Source organism: Phacochoerus africanus, chromosome 1, assembly GCF_016906955.1.
Source record: "Phacochoerus africanus isolate WHEZ1 chromosome 1, ROS_Pafr_v1, whole genome shotgun sequence".
NCBI lineage: Eukaryota > Metazoa > Chordata > Mammalia > Artiodactyla > Suidae > Phacochoerus > Phacochoerus africanus.
This window is the reverse complement of record NC_062544.1, coordinates 125866054-125887576: the sequence shown is the minus strand read 5'-3', so window position 1 is coordinate 125887576 and position 21523 is coordinate 125866054. Positions and strand designations below refer to the sequence as shown.

At 43.6% G+C, this 21523-nt stretch overlaps 1 protein-coding gene across 3 annotated transcripts in view; it reads left to right on the top strand.

Annotated features, from left to right (window-relative positions):
• The window catches only part of PRICKLE2 (prickle planar cell polarity protein 2), a 349250-nt gene extending 328362 nt beyond the window's left edge, over positions 1 to 20888 (top strand). For all 3 annotated transcript variants that reach the window (XM_047778600.1, XM_047778607.1, XM_047778617.1), the window contains one exon: positions 14850 to 20888. In XM_047778600.1, coding sequence (XP_047634556.1) covers positions 14850 to 15724 — 875 coding nt within the window. In that variant the 3' untranslated portion in view covers positions 15725 to 20888. The remainder of the gene's footprint in view (positions 1 to 14849) is intronic.
• Positions 20889 to 21523: the final 635 nt, after the last annotated feature.

Below are 21523 nucleotides of genomic sequence, written 5' to 3'. Positions count from 1 at the left end.
CAAAATCAACTGAAGAACTTACTGAAAATTCAGATTCTTGAGCCTCCCCCTTAGAAGTTCTGATGCAGTAGATCTGAGACAACCCCACCCAACCCGGTGACTCTGACTCAGAGGGTGCCAGGACCACAATCTATTTTAAAGTGAGGCTTGTCCATTTATTTAGGACAAAGCTGGGGTAGTAGATACCACATAGTCCACTTGGGGCCTGGCAATAGGTTTAGACTCATAAAAGATGACCAAGTACACAAATCTTAAATTTAGACTTCTCTGTCTCTCTTTTTTTCTTTTCTTTCTGCCAACAAATTACACCCCTAAACATTTCCTGAGTGTCTACGGAGTACCTAAGTGTTTTCAATTCTCACTTCTCTGGCAGCACCCCAATAATTCACCTTGCTTCCCTTTACCCCTTTGCTCACGAGATACCTCTCCTAGGCACCACTCCCTCAGGTGTCAGGTGCTGCTATGGTGTCCACCCAGTAATCCAGTCTTATCTGATAATAGAGAGTATCTCTTTTGGATCATGGACTCTGAATTACAGATGCAGAAGTGGGTGAAGGTGGTCAGAAGGTACAGACTTCCAGTTATAAATAAATACCTCCTGGGAGTATAATGTATAGCATGATGATAGTTAATAATACTGTATTGAATATTTGAAAATTGTTAATAGAGTGGATCTTTATATTTCTCATCACAGGAAAAAGTTTGTAACTGTGTATCCTGACGGATGTTAACTAGACCTATTGTGATCATTTTGCAGTCTACACAAATATCGAACCATTTTGTTGTATACCTGAAACTAATATAATGTCCTATGTCAGTTATATCTCAGCTAAAAAAAAAACAAAAACCTTTTAACCACCTCAAAAAATAAAAGAATCCCAGGCTTTCAGTTGGGAAAAGCTTATAAGAATCTCTGGTGGAGGTTCAGAAGGGCTGAGGTTCAGAGAGGAGAAAAGATTTATTCAGGATCCTTCTGATCTTTGTAGCAAAGTTGGGATTAGACTCCAGTTCTTTTGCTTTCCAGACTAGCAAATCTTTTTTTTTTTCTTTTTTTGCTTTTTAGGGCTATACCCGCAGCATATGGAAGTTTTCCCAGGCTAGGAATCAAATTGGAGCTACGGCCCCTGGCCTGTTCCTCATAGCAACACCGGATCCTTAACCCACTGAGCAAGGCTAGGGATCGAACCCGCAACCTCATGGTTCCTAGTTGGATTCCTTTCTGCTGCACCACAACAGGAACTCCCCAGACCAGTGGCTTTTTCCTCTACCTTAGTAAACATATACAATCCATGGAATTTCACAAATGAAAAATAAAGATTTGAGTAAGGAGTTTCCACTGTGGTACAGTGGGTTAAGGATCTGACTGCAACAGCTTGGGTCACTGGAGGTATAGGTTGGATCCCTGGCCTGGCTCAGCAGATTAAAGGATCCAACATGTCACGGATGTGGTTCAGATTCAGTCCCTGGCCCAGGAACTTCCATATGCCACAGGTGCAGCCATTTAAAAAAAAAAAAAAAAAAAAAAAAAACAGGAGTTCCCGTCGTGGCTCAGTGGTTAACAAATCCGACTAGAAACCATGAGGTTGCGGGTTCGATCCCTGGCCTTGCTCAGTGGGTTAAGGATCTGGCATTGCCGTGAGCTGTGATGTAGGTTGCAGACGCGACTTGGATCCCGTGTTGCTGTGTCTGTGGTGTAGGCTGGCGGCTATAGCTCCAGTTGGACCCCTAGCCTGGGAACCTCCATATGCCGCAGGAGCGGCCCTAGAAAAGGCAAAAAGAAAAAAAAAAAGTAAAAATAAATAATTAAAAAAAAAAACTAAGATACGACTGAGAGTGGCCCATCTGGCAGGGCCAAGATTGAGGCAAGGTGAGTGAGGCACCTACTGTGGGTACCTAATCAAAAGGGGTGCCAAAGACTGAGTAAACAAGATAAGCAGTATTTCAGTGCAGTTTTTTTAAGAATCAAAATTCACACAAAAACCCGTGATTAACAAAACGTAAAATTTGCAAATAAAGGCAGGATCATTTTTGCTGACTTTTCTCCCTTTTGCCTAAGGCTCCAGTTTTGCTGAGCATAACACTGTTACAGTGCAGGGATAGAAATTATAAGCAGGCATGTTTAGATCTTAACAAGAATCAGTGTCGTTACACCAGTATTTCCCAGACTGTGTCTTTTTGAGTCAAGGTGGAACCAGGTGGGGAAGGGGTTCTGTTGTTTAAGTATGGAAAACAAGGCATTTTTCAGTCTTCTTTCTGAAAATTCCTATTGCACTTAAGTTCCTTAAGGTTTTGAGAAGGCCTCAGAAATTGCCCAATTTATTTGCCTACTGAGTCTTTTTCCACATAATCCAGAGAAGATACTTTGGAAAAACTTCCTTGATTCTCAGGATGGATCTAAGTCAGGCTGGCATGGTAAGAGGGGAGAGATTTGAGGATCTGGGAGAACTCTGAATTCTCAGCCTTTCCCATGTAAGCAGCTGCTTATTCCATCTGTGCAGAGGGCAAGGCAACTCAAGCCCAAGTTGCCTCAGGAAGTCAGATGAAGGGCACAAATTGACTGAGATGGGGATTGGAGATGGAGAGAAGGAAGGAAAGTTTCCATGGCCACACTGCTCAAGGTCTTGATGCTTTCCAGGAACCCACTCACAGCTTGGCTGGGTCTCTTGTCAGAATGGGAGCAATAGGTTGGTGGCAGCTTTGCTTCTGTTGATGAGAAGAGAAGAAGGGACAGGATAGAGCCAGGCCATACTTCCTCTCCCTCTTTCTGTGGATTCCCTGCATCCCCAGCCAGAGGTCTGGGAACCTTACCTGCTGAGATACAGGTCTCTTTGACACACACTTTCCTGGGTGTGTTCATGAGAACCACGGAATACCAAGTTTTCTTTGCAGAATCAAGAGATAACAGAAAGCACTCTGGACCTTTTCTGTTGCAAGTGTGATCTGTGGACCAACTACATCAGCATCTCCTTGAAACTTGTTCAGGATTCAGAATCTCAGGGCCAATCCCAGTTGTGGTAAATCTAGATTTTCATTTTAGGAAAGTCCCTAGGTGAATTGCATGCCAATTAAAGTTTGAGCTGTCTTTGAAAGTCTGGAGACCTAATTCAATCCCTGCTTCCATCACTGACTCCCATCCTTATCCCTGATTTCAGGCAAGTTGCTCACTGTTTTTTCTGTTTCTGTTCCTCATCTTCAGGTACCAGTGCCTTTCTCTCTAGAGGTGGAGGCACCAATAAAAACTACCTTAAATCAAAATTAATGCTAGAAGCAATAAAGATTACTTGATAAATTAATTCTTACCTAAAGAACTTTATTCTTTAGCTTGAACTTAGAAGACCTTGATTTTTTAAGAGCCCCCAAACCACGTCTCTTTTTCTGTACAATGCACCATTCTGCATCCATTCATTGATTTATTCATCCATTCATTTTTCTAATCCCTACTCTTTCACAAATTCTTCATACCATCCACCTATCCATTTAAAAGCCACCCCATCTCCCTGACCTCCACTGTATCCTCTCATCCATTTGTCACTTCAGAAGGAGGTTCTGTCATATACATAATGCCATGAACTTTTATGCCAATATTGATACTTTGTCACCTCCCAGCTATGGTTAGGTGAGAACTTAAGAAGCAAGGATCCCAAGTTTACAAGTGTACATTGTATACTATCTCTTAAATCCATAAACCACTTTCCTCCAAACCGCTACCCTCCCTTATCACGCTGCCCCACACTAGTGGGAAATGCATAAACCTAGCAGGGAAGAAAGGGTTATGGACAAGTGGGTTTCATAAATGTATAAATTCACCTAGGGATATGATCTCAGTTGTTGAAGGTCTCAGTGCATTCCATTATTTAAAAAAATAAAATGAAAAGAAAGAGGGAGGAGTTCCCATTATGAATCAGTGGGTTAAGAAACCAACATAGTGTCCATGAGGATGCAGGTTTGATCCCTGGTCTCACTCAGAGGGTTAAGGATCCGGCATTGCAGCAAGCTGCGGCATAGGTTGAGGATGCGGCTCAAATCCAGTGTTGCTGTGGCTGTGGTATAGGCTGGCAGCTGCAGCCCTGGGAACTTCCATATGCCTCAGGTACATTTTTTAGGGAGGGGGAGAGGGAAGGAGAGAGGGAATTTAATCCTTTAGACCCAACAAAGCCTAGGGTATAGCTTCTAGTTTGACCCATATAAACTAAGTCTGATGGTAAACACCCTCCTGGTAAAGGCGAGGAATTACATGTATTCACCTTTTAAGTTGTCCTGAGTGCATTCTTGCCTCTTTCAGTGGTGATTCTTTTTCCTGAAAAAAATTTTTTTTCAGTTATCCACATACACACATCCATTCTCTTTCAGATTCTTTTCCCATATATACTATCACAGAATATTGGGTAGAGGTCTCTGTGCTATACAGCAGGTCCCTTTTGGCAAGTCATTGCATATTCTTGATGGCAGTCTTTAATAAACATTTTATAGATATGGAGCAAACAGAAATGTGCACACATCATCAGCTGCAGCTCAGTGAATCATTACACTCAGGACACCACTTCCCAGGTCAAGCAGTAGCCCACAACCACGCCCAGTAACTCCCTTACCCCCTCCCACTTGCCACCCTCCCTCCTCTCCAAAGTAAGCAGTCTCCTGACTTCAACAGCTTGGGTGAGTTTGGGATAGTTTTTAGTTTTATATAAATAGAATCATACTATGTATATTCGTTTGTGTCTGGCATCTTTCACCTCTTAAGATTCATTCTTGCTATTGGATGTAGCAGTGATTCGTATTTATAGTCGAAAACTAACCATGAATGCAAAGGATGTTTTGAATTGCTGTTGCTGGATCAGAGCACAGTTCTGCAGATGGATCTTCTCTCTTTGCCTCCTGTCCCTCAAACCTCCTGCTATATTCCTTTTACTCACAAAAATAAAATCTAGGAGGTCGGAGGCAAGTTTTAAAATAGCTGCTGTGTGTGACCTTAGGCAAATTATTCCAACTGTCTGTTACCCACTTGAAAAATTGCATAACAAATTCCTAGCACTTTTCTGTATGACACTATGGACGAAAATGCTTTAAAAACAACAAAGAGGGGATGAGAGAAAGACAGACTGTCCTGCCTGTTCTGAGTACTTTGTGTATTAACCCACTTAATATTCGCCTTCACCCTAATAGGCAGCTTCTACTGTTATTCCCATTTTACAGCTGTGGAGAGTGGGGCAAAAAGCAGTCCAGGGTCTCGCCTGAAGAGGCGCAGCTGTAAGGGACAGAGGTAGCATGCGATCTCCAAAGCCAGGGCTCTTCTCCATGCCCCATGCTGCCTCGCAGTTGCTTTATCAGTCCCACCTGCAAGTGCGGGCAGGTCCTCCCAAACCCCCAGTGACCCAGAAGAACTGCCCTCTGGCTCTTGTTTACCTCCCTGGTTTCGTCCCTGCCACTCTCCTCTTACTCACCATGCTCCAGTTACACTGCCCTTCTGTCACTTCTTAGAGCACCTGGAACTTTCTCTGGTACAAAGTGTTATTCCTCCTGCCTGGATTAGCCCCCCAACACACACCCTCCCACGCATGCCTTACCCGGCTCCCTCACATCCTCTGTGTTTCACCCTCATTATCACCAACACCGATCCTTCACCAACACTCTGTCTAGGGAGAGCTGATATTTTATTCCCTATCTTAACATCTGAGTTTCTTCCTGCCTCCTGATGGCTGTATAATAACCGTAATGTTGTGTTGATTTAGTCCTCTAGTCATCAGTTTTCCCTGTACAGTAGAATATCCTTATAAGGCATTACCTGAAAGGGCCAAGTTCACAGTGGTATTCACAGCACCTAGGCTCGCAGGGCTGCATCAAAAGCCCATTTGAAGAAACCAAGCAGGTCTCGTCCCTGCTGCCTGCTCTCTACCACCAGGGAGCCGTTTCGCTTCTGTCCTGTGGAGTCAAGTGTTTCCTGAGCAAATACTCTGGTGCGATCTGCTTGTTGACTTGGGCTAATGGATTCTGGAAAGCAGCCTGGGGTCAGTGTGAGCCCAGAGCAGATGCTGGTAAATCATTTTCAACTGGTTTGAATTTTTTGCACATCCTTTCAATTAGCAATAGGCTTTGTGGCAATGCAGCCACAATCCCCCACAGAGCTGAGAAGTCTTTAAAATTGACCCCACATGTTTCCCGAAATGCTGCTCCCTGATTTCCCCCCTTTGCTGTCTTTCTTACTGGGGAAAGTGTATCAGGATGTTAATGCCCAAGTCAAGAGGTGGAAGGTAAGAGACCTCCAGTCCAAACCTGAGTTTTGTTCCTTTTGTTTTGTTTTGTTTTGTCTTTTGTTCTTTTAGGGCTGCACCTATGGCATATAGAGGTTCCCAGTCTAGGGGTCTAATTGGAGCTGTTGCCACAGGCCTACGCCAGAGCCACAGCAATGCCAGATCCTTAACCCACTGATCAAGGACAGGGATCGAACCCACAACCTCATGGTTCCTAGTCGGATTTGTTTCTGCTGCGCCATGATGGGAACTCCCTGAGTTTTGATCTTGATCAGGCTCATTGTTGTAACTACCAGGTTTGTCAGAGAAGCCATTTAGTCCCATTGTAACACTTGTCACTCCCCAGCCACACTGGTTCAGAGGCATGTTCCTGTCACAAGGCTGCTAAAAACACAACCTCTGTCGTTGGGGAAGCCAGAATTGGTCACCAGAATTAGCCATGGCCTTCCCTGGAACAGGCTGGTTGTTAAGAGGCTGATCTTCACTTTGGGCCAGTCTCATGATGCCGAAAGGCATGGGGAGATGGCCTTTGCCTGAAGGGTGGGCAGGTTGGGGGAATTCAGGAGTGCCTGCTTCCACCCACGTCCGGCCTGGGCCTTAGCCTATGTCTGCTCATCTCAGCAGCTGCTGAAGGAAACTGTTTCACATGTCTGGCAGCACTTTTCCTGGTACCACAGGAATAGATGGTAGATGCGTGCCTGCGAGCACTTATGACCTAGTGATCACTTGGGACCCACCAGTGAGCTGGCGACCAGGATAAGGAAGATGCGTCAAGAGCTCCAGGTTTCAGATGCTTCAAAGAGCAGGTTGGAGGTGGGGGGCGCAGGGGATGTTTAGACAGTGAAGGACTTAAGCACAGGCAGTTCCTGAAACCCACTGAGGGAAGGACAGGCTAAGAGCAGGTGTGTGGAGAGGAGTTTAGAGAGAAAAGAACCTTGCAATTTCCTAATTTGAGAGACATACCACAGCTGGAATAGTGGAATGCATTCATCCTTCTCTAGAAAGAGGGCATATCGTCCAGGCTGATGGTCACTTAGGTTTGCCATAGCGGATGGAACAGGCTTCACCCCTGCAGCTCTGGGAGGGTCAGGGCCAAATTCTCCTTAGTCTGCAATCAGCAGCAACTCCAGGATTGGAACTGTCTGAGCAGTGGTTCTCAATCAAGGTGATTTGGGTGATTTTGTCTCTCAGGGTATATTTGGCACTGTCTAGAGATGGTTTGAGTTGTCAACCCTAGAATGGGCAAGAGTGCCAAGGCATTTAATCGGGGGAGGTCAGGGATGCTGCTATAAACCTCTTGCAGTGCACAGGACAGCAAACCCCCCCACCCCCCGAGAATTATCCTGCCCAAGATACAAAGTATACCAAGGCTGAGAAACCCTGATTTAGTGACTCGGGGGGGTATGGGCTTTCCTGGAGTAGAAGCACCTTTAGTTGCAAAAAAGATTGCCCCTTGAAGATCTGTCGCAAGTCTGGCCCAGTGTTCTTCTAACCCTCCAGGGTGTCTGAATCCCCAGAGGCATTTGTACCAACACAGATTTGGATTCTGTAAGTCTGTTGCATCTGCCATTGCCCCTGGTCTATAGATCACGCTTTCAGTAGCAAGCATGTGTTCAAAATCTCTCCCTCTTCTTCCCCTGCTCCCTCTCCCTCTCTCTCCATCCCTATTCCCCCAGCCTTCCCCATCATACTCTGTTCAAACCATCCCCAGTCCTGTCACCAAGGAACATGTGGTAGTGGTTAAACTCCACTGCCCATATGACAGGTTCTCTCCAACTGTTACCAATTTGAAGTTCTGGGTGTTGATGAAATCCATCACCTTAGTTGGAAAAAGAATCCCAAGGGACCTGAGCAAACTATACCCCTACCCACTTAAGTCAGCTGGTACCCCAAAGATGTTTTGGGCACAGTCTTAGACATTTAGCCAAGGTGCAGCCTACGATTTTGAGGATGCTCAAGCTTAGTACAGCCTCCCAGATAGGACATTCACATTCTAAACCAGAGATTGAAACTGTTTCTAGAAACAGCCAGATAATTGAGTATTTTAGGCTATGGGTCATGTAGTCTCTGCAGCAGCTACTCACTTCTGCCACTGGAGTGAGGAAGCAGCCATAGACATCATGCAAATGAATAGGTGTAGTTGTGTTCCAATAAAACTTTATTTACCAAAAAAAAAAAAGTGCATAGTGAGCTTGTTTTGACCCAAGAGCCATAGTTTGCAAACCTCTATTCTGAACAATTCCTTTTCCTTCATGTCTCTGCTTCAGTTGAAAAAAGAAAAATTTTATATATTTTTTTTTCATATATATATATATATGGAAAACCTTTCTAAATCATTATTAAAGGTTGTAAACATATAGAGGGCAAAAGTGAGTAGATACTCTTTCTTTCACTTCACTGAAATGTGGACACTTCTTTCAGGCTGGCAGAAGTACAGCTGTCTGTCTGCCTTGGTCAGTTTTTTTCTTTTTTCTTTCTTTTTTTTTTTTTTTGATGCAGGGGAGGAATAGGACTAGAAAGGGCCATAAATAAGGAACAGAAGTAGGTGCTAAAAAAACTGCCAGAACTTTTAAGTCCACATTTTTTTCTCTCTGTGCTTGAGTGAATACCTTTTGCTCTTAGAATAAGTGGGAGAAGGGGGACACGCAAAGATTGTGTTTCCCTTCCATCAGATCCAAAGCATTCTTTAAAGATAATGATTTTTCTCATTGTCACTGGCTTCTCTTGAGGCCTCCTATTTGCAGGAAGAAGGAATGGGGAAAACTGCTTGAACCAAAACGCTTGAGTGTTGCTTAAAGCACCCTGGCTGCCTTTTCATGTTGACAGTTTAACCACAGGGAACCGCAGGCTACATTCTATACTGACCTCTCCTTGCAGGGGCACGTCCTGTTGGACCTGGGAAACCTACAGCCCCCACAGTATGTGGACTTTTGTGTCTGTCCCAGCCTCGCTGACCCCAGGGATAAGGATAAATCAAGGCCTTTAACTCCATGGTCACCATCGAGCACCTCTCACATAGCCGGCTTTATTTGGAGGGGAAAAAAAACCTCTCTGCCTATGAATAAGACACTTCCCTTTGAGAGGAAAGCCACCTGTGTCTCTTGCTGCTGGGTGGGATCTTCTGCCAGGTTCTTCAGAATGTGTTAGGACACTGACAGTGCCAGTGTTAAGTGTGGGGTGAGATAAGCTCTGTGGAGAACTTAGCTTGTGGTATCCACCTCCCATACCACAGCTTGCTTATACACACACACACACACACACACACACACACACACACACGAGTCGTGGCTTGGGCTGTAAGAAAAGTGCCTTTATTGCAGGAGAGCAGAGTGGTGTTTAGAGCCTTATTTGGTTAGAGTATATTGATTTGCAGTGTTTTGACACTGAGTCTCAAGCTACACAGACAAATGGAATAAAGAGTTGCATTTCCTCTGAGTGCAGAAGTCAGCCCCAGCTGCAGTTTGGAGGCACAAATTACTTGTATTATTATTTTAGTGGCTCATCTTCTGTGAACACCACAGAAGATGGTCCTCTGTGGGTCGTCTTCCTCGGGTTCATTCACATCATCGCACATTTGGCAAGTATCTGCCTTTACAACTGGCTAGATGTAAATTTCTTGGAGCATGCGCACTTTCATTGGGGACCTTCAGGGCTTGTTCACTTTCTTCCCACATATCCAATACCAGGTACTGTGATTGGGGCTAGCAAACAGGAGCCAGCTCCTGCCCTCTTGGAGCTGATAGGCTTGCCAAGGAGACGGAGTGGAAATGAAAATTATACAAATTTATGACAACTGTGATGAAGCTTAAAAATGAAAGGTTTTTTTTTTTTTTTTTTTTACCCAACCATCACTACAGCTTTTGAACCCAGATACTGATGTTATGCCCATTGTATAGATGCATCTCAAGAGGTTCAAAAGTTGCCCCAAGTCACCCAGCTGGGAAGTGGTGGGATTGGGAAATGCCACTGGCTCACTCTGGACAGGAAACATGTGTATGTTCTTTCTCATCTTTTACCTCAGACTTCTCTTCAGAGCCTTCTTGCATACAGGCATGTGTAAAATGGCCCATGTTACCCAGAGATGGGCAATCATTGTGTGCCTGCCTCTAAACAGAGAGCCTCTGTGGTTAATTTCATATTGGCCAAATCCAGAATCCTTATGCAGACATCACGGTGCTCATGTCTCTCCAAAATCATGAACTAAAGGCTCCTGAAGGCTGATTTTCCCATCCACACATCTCCTGGCTTACGTTTAGGTACAACTGAAAGCAGACTCTGAGCTTAAGCATTAGGGCACTTTTGTCCTTCCCAGAAGCCACCCTTTCTTGTACTTACCTCCTCATTGAAATATGCATCTGTTCTCATGCAGGACATTTTCTGAAATGCATGACTTTAGGGCTTATAAAAGACAGGTTCAAGAAGATAGCATGTTTGGGAATGTATAGTATTTGCGAGATTATTTATCCTAACCCTAATTTATCCTAACCCTAATTCTATTCCAGGTACAGCAAAGATCATTATGCCTTTTGTTTCTTGGTGGGATTTCCGAAGGATTTTTTTTTTCCCCTCCTGACTAGGTTTATCTGCTAAGGCTAGTCATTCATCATCTGGCATTGCTATCTTCTCTTCACCTTCAGATTGGGGAGGTTCTGGAAGTGATTAAGCTGGTGTAAATCAGCTTTTATGATGGGTATGACATCACAGATAAGCAGCTTGCAAAGTGGGAGTTGGAGGATTCAACTCCTCTTGCCCTGACAATTATTCCAGTACTGAAATTAAAAAAAAAAAAAAAGTGGAAAGTATGATGTATGAATAATTCCTCTGCAGGCATGTCCAACACTTAAATTGGGCTGTTTAATGAGAGCATTACATTATTTTTACACCATTATCATTAAGTTATAACCTACATCAGGGAAAGTAAACAAAGACATAAACTGCATCTCAAGGAATTTTTACGTGTGCATCATGTTATAATCATCACCCAGATCTAGGTAGAGCAAATTCCCACACCCTGGAAGTTTCTCTTTTTCCCCTCCCACTCTCTTGACCTCTGTCACTATAGACAGCCTTAGCCTGTTTTTGAACTTCATATAAGTGGAACTGTACAGCATATACTCTTTTATGTGTCTCCACATTTTCTGTGAAATTCATCTATGTTGTTTGGAGCAATTATTCATTCTCATTGTGTAGTGTTCCATTATATGATGGTTTCTCCACTGGTGTCTTATTGACATTTGGGGCTGGATAATTCTTTGTTGCAGGCACTGTTCTATGCATGATCAAGTGTTCAGCAGTATCTCTCTGGCCTCTACCAACTAGATACTAGTAACATCCCCAACCCCGGTAATTTCTCCTAGAACTGAAGACCATTGCACCATAGAACTATACTGCAATTTAAAATTTTTTATTTGAAAAAAACTTCAAACTTGTTACAAAAATGGAGCAAATACCCATCATATATTTACCTAGATTCATCTATTGTTAACATTTTACCCGTGTGGTTTATCATTTACTTTCTCTGGCACATGCATGTGTGCATGCACATGCACATATACACAATGTGTTTATGAATCTTTTGAGAGCAAATTACATCCATCTTGGACATCTACTACCATATATTTCCATGTGTATTTCCAAGAATAAGGATCTTCTCTAACATTATCATAATCAGTTAACCACAGTAAATTTAGCATAATATATTTATTAGCTCATGCCCAGTTTTTGTCAATTGAGGAAAAATTATCCTTTATAGCATTGATTTTTGATACAACACAGGTTCCAGTCCAGGATCAGGTATTATGTACAGCTGCCATGGTTTGTTAATATCCTTCAGTCAAGAACTTTCACTCAGTCTTTTTCTTTTAGAATACTGATTATTTTTGAAAACAATACAGTCCCTTTTTCTTAATAGCACATTCTTTATTTGGGGTTTTTCTAGTCTTTCCCCCTGCATACATCCAGGATAAGTATTCTTGACTGAAAGACTATGTAAGTGAGAGTGTGTCCTCCCTAGGACATCCCATCTGGGGGGACATGATGTCAGTGGTACCTCATTGGTGATGGAGATGGTCAGAGTGTTGACTGACTTCTCCATTGTATAGTTACTAAGTTTTCTCTTGCCGATAATAAGCAATATGTGGAGAAACACTTAACACCCTGCAAATATCCTGCTCCCCAATCACATTTTACTGCCTAAATTTAGTACCTTTTGACCTACAATGGTTACTGAATGATGCTCTTCCAAACCCAGCATTCCTTCTGTTTATACACTCCTGCCTACTATATAGAAGAGCCTGCTCTTTCCCTCCTCTCACTTATTCACTGATGTTTTATATGTTATCAGTAAGAATTCATGAATTCTGAGTTTTCCAGTGGTTTATAAATCATTGCTGTTTTAATGTTCAAATTGCTCACCTTTAGCTGTTGGGATCCCTTTGTAGTTGGGTCCCATGTTCTTCTGAAAACCCTTCCATCATTTCTTATTTTTAACACTTCCTTGCTTTTTGGCACAGCAAGATGTTCCAGGCTCATCCTGTCCTGGAATCAGCCATTTCTCCAAAACTCCTGATTCCTTTTAATGGGGAATGGTAGAAAATACTATAATTTATTTAACCTTTTTCCTGTTAATTGACATTTGAGTTATTTTTAGTTCTAGAATATTATAAAGAAAGCTTCTCTGAATACCCTTGTACATTTTTGGACCAATAATTTCTTTTGTGTATATAATCAAAAGTGGCAGTGGAGAGTCATAGAACAGCAAGGGCCCACTGTATAGCACAGAGAACCATATTCAGTATCCTCTAATAAACCATAATAGAAAAGAATCATTTTGAGTACAGCACAATGATTATATACAGCAAAAGAATATAACAATCATTTTGCTGTATAGCAGAAGTTAACACAGCATTTTTTAAATCAACTATACTTCAAGAAAGTAATTTTTAAAATTTTTAAATAATAATAAAGGAAGTTCCTGCTGTGATGCAGGGGATTAAGGATCTGGTGTTGCCACAGCTGTGGCTAGGTTTCAGTCCCTGGCCCAAGAACTTCCATATGCCATAGGGGCAGCCAAATAATAATAGTAATAATAAAAATAAGAAGAAAGTTACAGAAACTCCACTCTGGTTAAATACCCAACAGAAATGAGTATGTTAGGTCCAAAAAAATGGACATAGTTATTCAGAACAACTTTGCTCATAATTCATATATGTATGTACACACACATGTATATACATATACACACAGGAGTTCCTGTGTGGCTCAGGGGTTAAAAGCCCAACATAGTGTCCATGAGGATGCAGGTTTGATCCCTGGCCTCACTAAGCGGGTTAAGGATCCAACGTTGCCACAAGCTGCAACATAGGTCACAGCTGCAGCTCCAATTTGACCCCTAGCCCAGGAACTTCCATAAGCCACCAAAAAAAAAAAAAAAAGGCACAGGTATTCAAAGCAACTTTGTTCATAATTCATATTATACACACACACATAGACACATATATGCACACATATTGTGTGTGTGTGTTTAGCTTTAGCAGATATTGCCTAAGTAGTGTTTCAAAGTGCTCATGACATTAATTTCATGAAGGGAGCAAAAATTGTTGGCCCTAGTAGGTGGGGTGGAATAATCAGTGGCAGGGGTTATAATGGGCCAGTGCAGTCCAAAACCATGTTGTCTGTGACCAGAAATGGTGAAATTGCTAATCATTTCCATTGATCATGAGTGGAAAATGCTGAGATTTTTGCCACCTGCTCCATCCTTAAACTGCTCTTTAGAGCATACTGCTTCAAGATGGGCAAAATGGAAGTTGCTGAAATCAAGGATCTCCTGCTACCTTCAAAATGGTTTTCATCTCAGTTATGCCAGTGGCAGCACTTAGGGAATGCAGGTCCCTGCTGTTAGAGAGCATTAGGGTTACTGCTTGGTTTTAAAAAGTGCCTTCTCAGGGGAAAAAGGATTAACCTCCCTCACATCTTATTACTCCTAGAGGCCCATTTAGAACCATGGAATAGTCATTTACTAGACAGCCTGAGAGTAAATATCCCTCTGTATACACCCAGGGAGTCACTTAGTTTTCAAGACATTTGAGGTAGAGGCTGAGGGACAGCAGGCAGAGCAGGAGTTTGCTGGAGGCTAAACATGGACGTGAACTGAGCCACTCTCATAGGACTAGATTCTAGGCTTAGCTCTCTAGCTTGAACCTTCTCCCTCCAAAATCTCTCTCGTGTGCAGTTTATAGTGCATCATTTAAACCAAGGAGGTGATTGGAGCACTGCATAAAGTGAAATTCTAAACAGAAGAAACAGCATGTATCAGACACACAATGGGCTCTTAAGTAATCTTGATGAACCTATGAAGGAATTCATGACTAGAAGAAAAAAAAAAAACTTTCTGGATGCGTTTTAACCAAGTGCCCCCTCTGAGTGGACACTGGCCCACTGTGGAGGGGAGAGACCCCTACTACATACTTGCTGAGAGAGCCTCTATGCAGTGTACAACTGTATAACTGTCCCGAGCGACCCTGGATAAATGATGGTTCAAATAACCCACAGTGCTGCACATCTGTGTTAATTAACCTCTGTGGTCTTTTCTTCTGTCTACCCCAGGCCTCTCTGCGGATGGTGGCGCCAAGCGCCAGGAACACCTCTCCCGGTTTTCCATGCCTGACCTCAGCAAAGACTCCGGGATGAATGTATCCGAGAAGCTGAGCAACATGGGCACGCTGAACTCGTCCATGCAGTTCCGCAGCGCAGAGTCCGTTCGCAGCCTGCTCTCCGCCCAGCAGTATCAGGAGATGGAGAGTAACCTCCACCCACTCGGCAACCCCATCGGGTACAGAGACCTGCAGGCCCATGGAAGGATGCATCAGAGCTTTGACTTTGATGGGGGCATAGCGGGCAACAAGCTGCCGGGGCCAGAGGGTGTGAGAATCCAGCCCATGAGCGAGCGCACGCGGAGGAGAGCTACTTCCCGTGATGACAACCGCCGCTTCCGACCTCACCGGTCCAGGCGATCACGACGCTCCCGCTCGGACAACGCCCTCCACCTGGCCAGCGAGCGCGAGGCCATCTCTCGGTTAAAAGAAAGGCCCCCCCTGAGAGCCAGGGAGGACTATGACCAGTTCATGCGCCAGCGGAGCTTCCAGGAGAGCTTGGGCCAGGGGTCCCGGAGGGACCTGTATGGCCGATGCCCCCGTACTGTGTCGGACCTGGCTCTGCAGAATGCCTTCGGGGACCGATGGGGACCCTACTTCACGGAGTACGATTGGTGTTCCACTTGCTCCTCCTCTTCGGAGTCTGACAACGAGGGCTATTTCCTAGGCGAGCCCATCCCCCAGCCCGCCCACCTGCGATACGTCACGAGTGACGAGTTACTACATAAATACAGCTCATACGGCCTTCCCAAGTCTTCCACGCTAGGAGGCAGGGGACAGTTGCACAGCAGGAAAAGACAAAAGAGCAAAAACTGTATCATTTCTTAATCCGATGAGGGTCAGGGACCAGGGGAAGATGGGAGCTAAGAATGTACATTCAGAAACTTGCACTGTTTTAAATTTTAAAGCGCTTTGGGGGTGGGGGGTGGCTCCAGGGAGAGAAGAAAAGAGCACTCTGTTGATGGAGATAGGGTGACTGATTGACTCGGTAGGTAGTCACAGTTCTTGGCATGTTGAGTATTATTTGCACATTTCACTTTGGAAACGCTATAGACTCTACAGAGGCCAGGGTTGGTCACCTCCTTCCCGTCCCTCTGTGTCAAGTTGCCACTGGCAAGATGGCAAAATTGTTTCCCCGCTCGCTTGTAGCCTCTCTGGTTCTCTTACTTTTAGGACCCTTTTTCCAGTAAGTAATTTGTTTTATTAGCCAGGACCCAAGACTAAGTTATTACATGTCCATTGTAAATGCAATGTAAATGAGAGTTCTGATAAAATATTTTTGTATTTTGTAATATCAAAGGAATTTCTATATCGTAGGACTCAGTGGCGACTTGCATGCACATCTAGCATTGTCTTTGAGTAGTACTCCAAGGTGGTCAGGACCACTTTTTTTTTCTTCTTTCTATACAAATTTGTTACATGTCAGTGAGACCTTTTTCAAAGGAGTTTACCCAATTTGGCTTTTTGTGGCTGAAAAAAATAATTACCTATTACACCCAAAGCATTTGATGCTCCATCCTATCTTAAGGAGTCATCCTTAAGTTTGCTCCCACCCTCAGTAGAATCTCTTCTCTACAGAGTGATAGTAATTTTTTAATTCATATTTGCCAACGTAACTTTTGCCAATTTAGAAAAACCAACCAGTGTCAATCCAGTTCCATGAGCAACGCCATCCCTGCTGGGGACACTGAAGTTGCTTACCATTGATCTGTCCCTTGGGGAAAATCAAGTGACTGTGAGTGGTGCTGTTGTGTGGTGTCAGCATGACATTGTTTTGAATGTGGCATTATTTTCTGGTGCTCATGTTTCCTGGATCGTATTACCTGCTTTCTTTTACCAAGGCAGACAGAACAGCTGCCTTAGCCTGACAACCGGTTGTCCTCAGCGCAAATGAACTTCAGCATTGGGAATTTCAGGACAGAAAGGTTCCAAGGGGCTCTGGGATGATGTGTTCTAGGTCATAGGTCATATGTGGAGAAGGAACAGATCAAAGTTAGAGACTTGAAAAGGAATATGAAGGAAGAGCAGAGCAGAGAAGAACTTCTGAAAATGGAGTAGAGGAGAGGCAATGACCACTTTGAATAGCCCCCCATGCTTGTAGGAAAGAAAGATTAACATGCTCCGTAACCAGAGTTTCTGGGTTACCTAGAAAGGTTGAGCTACCCAGGAGATTTCAGTGTAGTGGTCTTGAAAAGCACATGTTATTGAAAGAAGGATTTCCATTTGGAACTTTGGGGACCGTCGGTCAGACAGAAAATGGGCTCACAAGTGAGTTTGCTTAAAGAAGACATTTAACGGTTGTGTTGTTTATAGTAAAATAAAACCTCCTACCTTGCTTCAGTTACAAATGAAGCGCTTGCTTTTACTTCCATTCTCCTCCTCCCCTTTGTGGATTGTGGCAGTTGAAATAATCCATCGGAGGACCCACCTTTAGTGAGGTGTACTGTTGATATAGTACAAAGTGCATCTCAGTGGCCGTCTGCCACGGTGAGGTGAGCGTGGTCTCTTTTCAATAGTAGTTAATATTTTCTAGTATTTTTTAATGGAGAGAATGTGAAAAATGGCTTTTCAGACACCATCCCAAGTGGGTCTGGGGGAAAGGAAGGCTGTCAGGATGTGGAAATGGCACTCCGTTCAGGATGTATTAAAATAATTTGCTTTTTGGGTGTTAATATGACATTTGTCATTGTCACTGATGTTTTTTAAAAAAAAAAGCAATGCAAATGTTGGTTGTGGCTGTTTTCCGCATGCTTTCTTCATATCTAAATGCTTCATTAATTATCCAAGCCTCTGGAGAATTAACTCTATTACGTTTGTATAGTAAGTTTGTAAACTGCTTGGCAAACTGAATAAGAAATAATGTGCACCACCACGTGACCAACGTGGCAGGTTTCTGGTAGAAATTGGGCGAGTCCAATTTGGAGTTCTGAGTTCCTTGATTGATGAGAATACAAAAAGGCATTTTGGATAAAGAAAAGAGAGGAAAAAAGAAGTTAGATCGTTTAACTTAGCCAGCAACTGAAAATAAGGTCTGTCCTCTAGCCTGGAATCCAAGGAAAGAAATTCTCCTAGTAAACATTGCTTTCTAACTCTGTCCTTTTTAGAGTACCTCTTAACATGTCCCAGATGAGGCTTTAACCACCATCCACAAAAGAAGAATGTGGCCTAGAAACTGACACATAAGTGGTACCCAAAGGGATGAGAGGAATAAGCAATTTCAGATCTAGCTGCCCAGGAGCATCCATCTGCTGAACTGGTCAGAGTTGGAGGTATGATGAGATGCAGGCATCATGGTCAGATGGTCCACAAGCAAGATCACCTCCCTCTATGTCACCCCTGCAGCTGTCACCTCCTGACCGCACATGCAGCCGGACACTATGGAGAATGCCAACGGAGGACAGCTAAATCCTCACGATGAGGATGGAACCTCCAAGTGAATGCCCTAGAGAGAGCAGGATGTCACTCTATTGGGAGTTCCACCTATTAGGAAGCACTTACATATCCCAGAATCCCATTCCCCAAAATTCAATGCATTCTTTTCTGAGGCAAGATCTGAGGGTCCTTATCTGATTTCTCCATCATCGCCAGGAGCTCTTGGTGATTCATGTTTCACCTGAGGGTAGAGCTTGCTCCCACCTTTTTCTTAGATCATCATTTCATCTTTCATAGACTGTTTTTATAAAAGTAATCTTTTCTCGGTTTCTTCTCTAATGCCTTTTGTTTGGCTTTATTTCCTACCTCTCCTCATACTGATCTTCTTACCTTTTAGATAAAACCACACTTTGGAGTTCATTTCATTTCCTGTTGCTGCTCAATTCAGTGGCAACGGAATTGGTTCTTTCCCAAGCAGAAGTCATTGATAGTTTCCTGAAAAGCTCTGCCGATGCTTATCACCCTTGTTACCATGAACAAGTTTCTTAGCAGACTGGTGGCATTCAAGTACCAATCCATCTGTCATATAGTTTGGGGGTTCCTACCAAGTGTGAAGATAAAAGAGGTCAGGGAAACCAGGACCACACTTCCTGGTTTTGCAAACATTTAAGTGGGGGGAAGTTTTTAGTATTGGTTGTTTGACAAGCTCTTATCACATTCTCCTTCTCTTCCCTGGTCTTTCCCTTCCACCTTCAGCCAGCCCCACAAACAAGCAATTTTGCCTTTCTCCTAGACCTGCTGATAGCACTTTTTCATTCTCTTTTCCCATTCTGTAGGATGTTTCTTTGATACAAGAAGATTTTATCTTTTCCCCCCTGCAGCAGCTTTCTGCTTCTTAGGTACCAGCCAGTGGCTAAGTTCAGGTGGGGCCAGTGATGCCATCTATTATAGCACATGCTCTGTCATCCCAGCATCCTGAGCACATGTAACCAAGATACCACTGCCTACTTCCCAGAGAGCAAGGATGCAGCTGCAAAAATCTTTGCAACACTCCAAACAGCCAGAACTGGCTGATCAGAACTGATTTTATTTGCCTGGTGACAAATCCTATTTGTGAAATGGCTCTTTGTCTCTCCCCACCTGAGCTCTTTTGTCATGGACCCAAAACAGTTCACCATCATCCATAAATAATTGTGAGGCTCCAGTTCCTATGCCCTTGTATTGCAGATGCTTAAAAAAGGGTTTTTAATTTAATTTTATTTTTTTAAAGCTGACTTCTTTAGGCTAAACAAAGACACACCTCTTTGGCCTCCTTTTCCATTCTCGTGTTCTTGGCCAATTATAGGCAGCCTTCTATTCACCATTTCACAGAGGTCAGATAAGAGTCCATCTTATTCTTGGTCTAATCCTACCTTCTAACAAGAAATAACACAAATATTTAAATTCCAAGGCGAAGTGCTCTTTGCGTGTTTCTCTCTAACAGAAACCAGATGCTCCTGTGTGAGAAGGAGGCTCTATCTATGACAAAAGGAAGTGGACGATGGATTCAGTTTTCTGAGGATTTCATGCCAAAAGGGTTGCCCTCAGCAACTGTTCAGCACCTTCGGGGCTTTGAAATGGGCTCTGTGGACAGCGTTCACTGTGCAGGACTCCGCCAAGCCTCCTCTGCCGATTCTCAGGGCAGTTCCAGATGGCCGCCTTTTGAGGTACATTTCTCAAAGCACAAGAGAAACAGAAACGAGAGTTGTCCTTGCCTCCAGTGGTCAGTCCCTCTGGGGCCTCAGCAGACACCAGAGCCTATGTGACCACTTGGAAGCAGTCGTCAAGGTTGGAATTGCAAAAGATCTTAGTCTTTTTCCATTTTCTCATAATAGAAGGCCCATCAACACAAGACTCCTATGAAACATGACTTACTGTTGGGAGCTATGCTGTTTTATAAGCTTACTTCCTGCTGACAAAACTAGCTATCCCCAAGGGGAATAAAAAGGAGGGAGTAGGGAGTCACGTAGTGTTAGAAAACATTTCTGTGATTTAGATACGATGAATTTGTAGGATAGAAAAAAAAAAATGTCTTGTTCTATCCTGAGAGTTTTCTGAGACATCCCTCGCCCTATTCAGTATTTGCCCATTGATGTTCCATAGGTCGCTGACCATGCTTTTCTAAATTTCTCAGAGTTACTCACCAGTTAGGTTATCTAGTTAATTTCCATGGTTTTCCATCAAGCATTTTGGTTCCATCATAGACCCTGACTTAACATTCTAAGGCCCCTGGGTCTTCCTTTTTCCTTAGAAAGTTAGGCCTTTGGCAGTTTTCCATCTTCTAAACACATCCTTTCCTATGCAGGATCACTTTGTCCAACCCCCACGTGAATTCCAAGTGCATAAACAAAACCTCAAAGGGCCTGAGAAGGTGAGGCACGCCAGAGTCTGTGTTGTGTGTCAATGTCAAGCTATTTGTTAAGAAGGTCTGCAGTGGACCTTGGGTGTGGGCTCTGCCAGAGACTGTCGTGAACACTTTGCTTGAGATCCGTGCCCTGTAAAATGAATATGATGTTTTACTGATGTCTGTAATACATTTGTAAACTTACAATAAAATTTGAATAAAAGAAATGATGCCGTTCGTCTCAGTCTTCCCTTGCTTTCCAGGGTTTTGGAAATCTTTGCCTTGGAACATCTCAACAGAAGAGAGAGGCTGCATGGGTCAGTGTGAGGATCTGCTATGAAAAAGGAACTGGTTGTTTCAATCAGGATTTCTCAGCCCGGGCACTCTGAATTTTGGTGTTGCCCATTCCTTGTGGCAGAGGACCGTCCTGTGAGTTGCAGGTTGTTTAACAGTATCACTGACCTGTACCCACTAGATGCCAAGAGCACCCCTGCCCTGAGCTGTGACAACCAGACTTGTTGCCATACCACACCCATTAGGATGGCTACTATTAAAGGAAAAAAAGAAAGTAATGTGAGGTGTGGATGTAGAGAAATTGGAACAGTTGGTGGGAATGTAAAATTGTACATCTGGAGTTCCTGTTGTGGTTTGGCGGGTTTAGAACCCAACATAGTATCCGTGAGGATTTGGGTTCGACCCCTGGCCTCGCTCAGTCGGTTGAGCCATCTTTGCTGCAAGCTGCGGCATAGGTTAAAGATGCATCTCATCTGGTGTTGCTGCTAATAAGGCATAGGCCAGCAGCAGCAGCTCTGATTTGACCCCTAGCCCAGGAAGTTCCACATGCCAGCAGTGTGGCCCTAAAAAGAAGAAAA